The sequence below is a fragment of the Priapulus caudatus genome, unplaced genomic scaffold (assembly GCF_000485595.1).
Source record: "Priapulus caudatus unplaced genomic scaffold, Priapulus_caudatus-5.0.1 Scaffold147, whole genome shotgun sequence".
Lineage (NCBI taxonomy): Eukaryota > Metazoa > Priapulida > Priapulimorpha > Priapulimorphida > Priapulidae > Priapulus > Priapulus caudatus.
Window position 1 is genome coordinate 393490 of NW_014577208.1, and position 9167 is coordinate 402656.

Genomic DNA, 9167 nt, shown 5'->3' on the forward strand with positions numbered 1-9167 from the left:
TACGTGTCGCAAGATTACTGTGTTATTACTATGCAATATTCGGTCTATCGGACCTTCGGTCTATAGGGATGACCCTCACACATACTCTCTTACACGCACTCATGTAGTTGATCTTGCAACCTTAATGGCCAGAGTTCGTAAGGCATACCTTCAACTCAATGTTGAGCTGTTTCTGAAGCGAGACCAGCCGCTGGTTTTCCGGTACCTCTGTGGCATCCCTCTCACCAATGGGGGAACCGGGCCTCTCTTCTGCACCTGCAACATACAGCAATGTCTCTCAAACTACTACACAGAGCTTCATAACAACACACTCTATAATTACAGTTACTTAACATTTAATAACATCACATAAACTCCTGCCTTCAAAAGCATCCTGCAACACGCCTGTTGTAAGGCAAGAAGATTAGTCATTAAGTCTCGTTTTATCACCAGCGAGCACAGACCAGACGGCAGTAGTATCATGGGTACAAGCACAATTTAAACTGGAGATATGACGTTGACGTAAACATCCCCTTAACACCAAGGGGAAATGCACAGTAAATACGCTGACTCATAAACCGAGCGCATGAAATCACACCGTTGGTAAAGGAGGAGACAAAGGGAGAGACTATAATATGGTAAAGGAATACGGCTATATATATTATACATGCTATTGGATTTAATGACTACGTGCCCGTCTATAACCTGAAATTATACGGTTCACATGCTTCATCGATCCACAAGGACAGCCAACTAGTTGGCAGTGAGTGAATCCACTGCTAGGCGGTTACATTTAGCATGTGGCTTGGGCACTGATTAAACGATGCTCGAACATGACATTGCGAGAGTGATGCTTGTAATCACGCTAGCCGCTCACTCGCTGAATCACCTGTTATATGAATCAGCACGGATGTGTTGAGATCACCGATCACAGCTATCGATCTACGCGGCTGCTGGTGATACCGACTGTGAACACCGGCCAACGCTAAGAGCATTTTCCACTTGGCAAGCTCCAAGCAGCCTCCTACATTCAACATTACACACGAAGCACATATTCACCACCGCACCTGCTATCAGACAGTGGCAACCCACATCATGGATGCGATGCCCGTTTACTCTGGTACCACTGCGACAAGAGTGTACACCTATCACACGACCCACACCAACGACCCCCAACGAAATCAGAACTACAAACGAGTACCTGCAAAATTGTGGCGAGTAGCAGAATCAGCATCTAACGTGAACGACTCCATGTTTCACACTGACTGAACATCCTGTATCCTGCCTACAGAGATTTACTGACACATCCTGTACCAGCCCATAGGTAACTAGTAACTCCTGCAGTGACCCCTAGTACTAAGTAGTCCTGTCCTAAGTGGATTTCGCCCATGCACCTAAGGCATAGGTAACTCCGGGCATAACCGGTGAACGCTAAACGATACCATGGTTACGGATTGTAAGCCTACCAGGCAAGTTTCCGGCTGGCTCGATAATTAGTACATTAAACAGTAGTGACATTGAAATTGAGCGCAAAGTTCACAGTTCAAACGGTTTGAAGTAATATTGCTAAACAGATACAGTTAGTGTGACAGACAAGTACTTTCATCTTAGCACTCGTACAGAAGACCCGTCGCCCGTTATAAGGATATATATCATAATTAGTAAATGACTTCATGAGCCTAAAATGTCATCACTTTTTAAGTGGAGTACTGTGCGAAAGTTACGACACGTCTTTTTATAGTTATATCTATTTACGTACATCTGACAACGAGCCCCTGTGCAATATATGATCAGGAGTAGATAATAGGGAATATCCTATAATGGGGAATTCCCTATTATCTACTCCTGATATATTATGCATGTGATTTAGGGGAAAGAAGAGGCATGTATTGCACTACAGCGTGTTCTACAACGACATAATTTTGCATAAAACACTCGCTTTTTGTTTTACGTGCGATAAGTTTCTCTCCCGTGGCTTTCCTTTGGTTGTTTTTGTTTGTTTGGAGTTCTTACATACCATAGAAAAAGCATTGAACAGTGTGCGAACGAAGTAAGGAACGTACGAACAGCAAGGAATGGAAACAGTCGGTGAGCCGTAATGAATCCTGCGACTGCTGCGAAATCTGTTCAGTGTGGCATCAGCCCCTCAGGCCGGAGCAGCGGCCCGCAAATTTATTATGCCACATGTTATAAATTACGCGCAGTTGTTTATTTACTTTACATAAACCCACATTCACCCCCACATGCTCTTCCGCGTCTGCCGAGGCAGCAGCCAGAGCTGCTGCTCGTGAGATTCTCACTCCCACACGATGCCGACTGCCAACGGTTATTTTAATCATCTCGGTCGTAAAAAAAAGGGCACCAGCCGGCATCACCGTCGTGACGAAGCCATGGTTGTGGTTTCCGCGGATGAGGACAGGGTTTACAAGGCTATAAATATATCTGCCATCATCTTGCTTTTTTTTCTCAATAGAGACACACTGTGAATTAGAGCTATCAGTAAACACGGCGGCAGTTTTTATGAACTTACACGGGAAGTGCTGCTGAGACAATACTGTAATGGGAATCACGGCTGGGTTAATCTAAAAACAGCAAATAGTTAAAAAAGCTATTGTACTTTAGTCTGCTGAGGCTGTATTTCACTACTAATTTTAAAACGAACAAAGGGGAAATTTTAGCTGCGTATATAAAGGAGCTAAAATCTGAGATTTCACCATTTTGCTGAGGATACAGGTCGATTTTAGCTCGAAAATCCCGGCTGCAAATTTCAAGACAATTTAGGGTCTTTGTATGTCTCGTAACATTACACCCAGAAGTAGAGCCTAAATATTTTGCGGCACGCCACAACTTGATATAGGCTTGAAATTGAGCATGAGATTAGTCATCAAATTGATGGATTCTAAATATCCAACCTCCGTTAATATGCAAATATAGTAAAAGTTTCAAGTGTCATGGAACTAGCAGCAAAAATGAAGGGCATGTGGCCCGAAGTCAGATACAGATACAGTCTAAACATCAACATTTTTTCATTGATCAATGACAGAAACAGTAAAGTTATGAGTTTCTCACAGGGAAGTCTGGTCCACGAGAAAAATAATAATAGTAAGACAGACGTTAAGAATAATTTTGTTTCTGACCATCTGTCCCTGAAACATTCGCATAAATACATACAGTATTTATACTTAAATTGACTACTACGTCACGAATTTTCCATGGTAAAATTTGTAAAAAAAATTGACATTTTTTACATTAAAAGTAAGAACTAAAGAAAGCCCTGTCTAAGAATTAAGCTCTGTTAGAGAATTAAGCTCTGTTAAAGAATTAAGCTCTGTTTAAAGCCCTGTCTACACTAGCAAACTTTAGTTTGCAAACTCGAGCAAAGTCCAAGTTTGTTAAAGTTTGAAGAAGTTTGTGGTGCCTGTCTACACTATGGTACTGACTACACTACACTACTGATACTGACTGTGAATTCCAATGTTCAATGTCCAATGTTTGTCTATCTGCAGGATCACATGACTACAAACTGTCATTTGATTGGCTAAGTTATTCCAAACCTCTTTATACTAGTTTGTCAAGAAGGTGCACGACCTAACTTCTGCAAACTAGTTTGCCAAAGTTTGTCAACTGGTCTACACTGGCAAACTTTGGAAAACTTTTCTTGCCAAACTCGGAGTTTGCTCGAGTTTGCAAACTAAAGTTTGCTAGTGTAGACAGGGCTTAAGAATAATTAAAAGAACGTTACTAAATATATCCTCAAACTCTCACCTGATAAAAAAATTTTTTTTAGTTTGGTTCAATTTGTAAAAATCTAGACGATTTGGTAATTTCTGTTGTCTAACACTATACTATTCGCCCAGTACTGTTCAGATACTGGCGTCTCTCTGTTTTTCACCGGCAAATTAGGGCATATAAAGAAGGTATTTAAGCATGAAAAGTAAACAGAAATACTAATTGTATTTTCATACATTTTATTTTGTACAAATAACACACAAATATACTACTTGATGGTGCTAGAAATTCGTGACGTAATCACTTTCAGGAACAATAATCAAGGTTTAATGCATGTGAATGTTAATGCTACTGTTTGAGAAGATTTTTACTCAGTCTTACGATATTGCTCAGATCACCACCACACATGAAGGACTCTGCAAATACCTCCACCAATTCTCTCGCTACACATGCTTACAGCAAAGAATCACTCATGACACCAGGCTGCTGGAAGCCCGATTTAATTGCACATCGTAAAATCGTACACTTTTACTGCATCTGCTGCACGTCTAGCCCCGTGAAATTGACGATATGTCGGGATGGGGCGTGGGCGGGTGGGGTAGAAGTCGGGACGGGGCGTGGGTGGGAAGGGTGGATGTTGGAATGGGGCGTGGGTGGGAGGGGTACATGTTAGAACGGGGCGTGGGTAGGAAGGGTAGATGTTAGAACGGGACGTGGGTGGTACGGGTAGATGTTAGAACGGAGCGTGGGTGGGAAGGGTAGATGTTGGAACGAGACGTGGGTGGGAGGGGTAGATGTTGGAACGGGGCGTGGGTGGGAGAGATAGATGTTGGAACGGGGCGTGGGTGGGAGGGGTAGATGCTGGAACGGGGCGTGGGTGGGAGGGGTAGATGTTGGAACGGGACGTGGGTGGTAGGGGTAGATGTTGGAACGGGACGTGGGTGGTAGGGGTAGATGTTGGAACGGGGCGTGGGCGGGAGAGATAGATGTTGGGACGGTGAGTGGGTGGGAGGCCGGGATAGAGGTTGGGATGAGGCCTGGGTGGGAGGGGTAGAGGTTGGGACGGGGAGTGGGTGGGAGGGGTAGATGTTGGGGCAGGGAGTGGGTGGGAGGGGTAGAGGTTGGGACGGGGCGTGGGCGGGAGAGATAGATGTTGGGACGGGGAGTGGGTGGGAGGGATAGATGTTGGGACGGGGAGTGGGTGGGAGGGATAGATGTTGGAACGGGGAGTGGGTGGGAGTGGTAGAGGTTGGGAAGGGGTGTGTGGGCGGAAGGGGTAGATGGAGGGACAAGGTCTGGGCGGGAGGGTAGAGGTTTGGACGGGGCGGTGTGGGCGGGAGGGGTAGATGTGGAGACGGGACATGGGTGGGAAGGGTAGATCGACAAGCATCAGCTTATGTTAAAAAACACTAATGACACAACGCACATATAAGATCACCGTTCACCGCAACAACAGCCAGAAATAGTACCCTGCCACTCAACCGCGCCACTCAGCACAGTTAAGACCCTACTTGTGGCCGGGCTGAATTTTACTAGCGCGCGTCAGCTCTCTGCTCGCCTCCACAAGTTTACTACCGTGGCAGAAAGAAAGCCAGCCTACCCCTCTATATAGCTAAACACATAGCTAGCAGGACATAGTTTGCTCTGTCACTCTCTGTTATTTAGGACGTACATGTAACCAGGGATTAAAGTTGGACAAGAGGCAGAAGGTGACTGTGCGCCTGTACAGTCACTCTTGGTCAGCCCTACCTCTCACAGTTTCCAGTCGGATGGCGACTGAAATCCTGATTGTGTAAGTTTTGCCGCGCTCTCGGGGATTCTGCGTGGCTGTGTCCATGGGCCGTGACTGCTGCGTGGGTATGAGTCCGTATGACTACAGAGTTATGCCATCATTAAGTATTACTACAGAGTTCAGCCCTTGCAGATTTCTGTCCTCGCAGAGAGTATGCATGTATAGTAGAATTCACGATAAGTTTTTATAGAGTTCACTTATTACAGAGTTTAGTCCTTATGGAGTTCAATCCTTACAGAGCTCAGCCCTTCAAGACTTGTCTTATTAGCAGATAGTAGGTCACGTGGAAATCAGCCCTTACGTTGTCCAGACCTCACAGAGAACAGCGCCAGCACTCACATTTTCGTGTGGCGCAGACATTCGCAGCTTCCCGCCACTAGTCTACTCGATCTCCCGCACAAACAAACGAAAGCGGAGCTGAGAAAATAATCAATTGAAATACCCGTTTCAACTCATTAATGCGTGTTTGGAAATACAACAGGTCTGTGTAGAATCATTAAAACGGGAAACTTCGCAGCGTTGATTTCTGTATAGATCTCCACGCTAACCAAGTGTCGCTTAACCACTGTGGGAAATTTCCCTCGGCGGCAAATAAACGTGCAAAGCAAATAAAAGTTCTGCGTCCGTGCTAGCGATCAATAACGACCGTGTGCATCTGCGGTTGAACGCTATTTCAGCGACTTCCCATCTCAACGAATGACGCACACGCAGTCTTTCTCTCTGTCAATTAGCTGGGACATCTGCTAAAGACTGCGATTTAGATTTGAGATCAATGTAGCGAGCGTACGACCCAGTCACAAGGCTGGGCTCGATACAGCAGCGAGCGCAGCAGACGACGCAAGACGCTCCCACGTTGCTGTCCAGTCTGCTGTTGTTACTGCTGCTGCTGTTGTTGTTGTTGTTGTTGTTGTTGTTGTTGTTGTTGTCTGTGTTGGCTGTTGTTACTGTTAGCCGACGCGGTTATAGACAATAGGGAATAACGCAGACACGAATTCCATCTCAGTTACTGTTAGTGAGCGTATTATATACACGAGAGCCCGCATAAGATATGCGCATGATGTAGCACACGTGAACTGACATGTGCCAATCGAATAGGTAAATAAGGAAAATCTGATTGGATGCGAGCGCATTTAGCTGCATCAGGTGGCTCATTTTACGTAGTCTGAAAAGAAATATTTTGAGTGATAATACCTATTTTGTATTTAAGAAGCCTAACGGTACATCATGTAGCAGGTTCGACGACTAAACCAATCATTGCCACCAATACGTGCGCATCTATTAGTAAGTACTTCGCACACCTGACAACTCTATTGAGACAGGCTCTGCACAAACTATAGCAACCGCCACCCTCATCATTTCAATTTTCATGTTGCCAGAGCAACCATTGCTGACATGCTCGTGAGATTACACAGAAATACAATAATAACCGAGTATCTATCAGTCATGCTGATTGTAAGCACATACATCATCCATGTGAGAAAACAACTATTTCAAATTTGCTTGATGAACGTATGTATGTTACACACGGGTTGAATGACTACTGGTACCTTGATTAGCATTATAAAAAATATTAAATGTAGCACTAATGGATATTGCATGCGAGTTCATAGTTCATACAGGGTATGCTATATCGCAACCATACACTATTACAGTTTCCAACTTTCTTGCATAGATTCGCCCACAAAAAATAGTTATTAGTTTTATGACATGATACACCTAGCACTCATTCACATTCTTAAGTATTATCAACACGGTTTACCCTAAATAATCAACAATTTCATAGAGACCTGTGCTATAAACTACAGAGTACAGGTACATTATGATATAGGCTCGCCTGGAAAATTGCTCGCGTTCTTACTTTGTCGATAATTTCTTGGTTACACACGCTGCAAGATGCTTTTAATGAACCAATCTTGATGTGATGCTATATAGATAGTTACGGTATTGGAAAGCAGACGCCATGGCTAGGTGACTCAGCTTTAATGATTTTGCTTTGCACGCAATGACACGACATATATATATACATCGGCTCTTGCGTTGCGTGAGTGCAATGAGCCTCCTCTTTGGTAATGTAGTGCGAACGTATTATTGATAGAGCTCTGCTAATCACATGCTGCACAATCTCCCACTAGTCTCACCATACCCGGCCATTGCAGCGTTATACTGCACATGATATCTCCTACATGCGCCCTACGTAGCAGCAAATTCCCTTCACTGCCAACACCTAAGGTACCAATAATAAACAAGCTATCGCCTTGGCTGACACTAACCAGTGCTTCGCATTTAGAGCTATTTACTACCGTAAGATCACCACTATCAATATTTTGACGCTGTGCCCATGCTAGAAAAGTAACTAACAGGCCAACCTTTCAAAAACGGCAAACAAATTACAATTCTGTAACAAAATTAGTCTTAGCATTATTACATTAGCATTAATTTTACAATGGTTCTGACACCGCCCCCTTAATTTATATTATAACCTCCAGATAATACTATGTACACTGTACCGCGTAGTTTGCAAAGGGAGTGTATGTAAGCGTGTAAGGATAAACAGCCTAGCTAAGACCACCAAATGTACTTCCACCAGAGGACAATACTTCCCTCCTCGTCCACCCCATAAACAGCATCAATGGAGTCTGCACCTTCTTCATCTAATGTAGTTGGGGAATCAAACTAACAACTATGATGGCTTCAACACATCATGCTGCGTAACTATACCGGCTTGCGCATCATGTATCATACCTAACCCGCTACCACATAATTTCCCTTACCTACCCCTGCTACCCTAACATGTCCCATAAACACCACCGCTACAACATCACGACCTAAAAATATCTCAGCAGACAGCTACATCATGTTTAATACCTATCCCTTCTACCCTATCCCTCCCGATGACCCCCCCCCCCATCATGACCTCGAACTACCCCACCATATCATATACCAGGTAACTACTGCCGTTTGTGCACCATGCCCCGTAACTAACCCTGCTACCATAGATGATACCATGCCCCATAACTGCCACCGTTATTACACCACATACCATACCTACGTCTACAAATACACTATGCCTCAAAAATAGCTCGACCTCGCTACTATAAGTACCATCACCCCCCCCCCCACTAGCCTATCATGCTCCATACCTCCCCCCGCTACCATATCCACCATAATATGTACCCCTTACTTGTGCACTATGCACCATATCTACCTCCCAATACCACGCGACACCCCTAACCAAGTCGTACAAAACCCGTCGGAGTCATACGGATTACAGGCTGCCGAAGCCAGCGAGAGAATTTCTCATAACAAATGTGGGCCGCTGCAGCCAGATCCCTTTTTAGACATGGTACAAACTACAGCTATAGATGCCGCAGATATCTAGTATCAAATGGCAGACGCAGGCAGCTCTGAAGCTCTTCGGTTTCATTTTAATCCCCTAATCCACACTTCTGTCAGTGTCTGGCAATAGCATCGGTTTGCATGTCACGGATAATAGCTGTATTGGGAGGCAATTGGGCTTCAAGCTTCCTCTAGATTTCATGGAGATTATAGGATGCATAGATGTAACAAGCTCATGCCGCCCAACATGCCTACGCATATATATATATAATTATATATATATATATATACAGTGCACGTGTGTGTGTGTGTGTGTGTGTGTGTGTGTGTG

At 44.4% G+C, this 9167-nt stretch overlaps 1 protein-coding gene across 1 annotated transcript in view; it reads right to left on the reverse strand.

Moving 5' to 3' along the window:
- LOC106806204 (serine/threonine-protein kinase N2-like) overlaps positions 1-9167 on the reverse strand; it is a gene marked incomplete at its 5' end in the record, with an annotated part of 38759 nt that overhangs the window by 7562 nt on the left and 22030 nt on the right. The window contains 1 exon segment of the mRNA XM_014808072.1: positions 149-255. Coding sequence (XP_014663558.1) covers positions 149-255 — 107 coding nt within the window.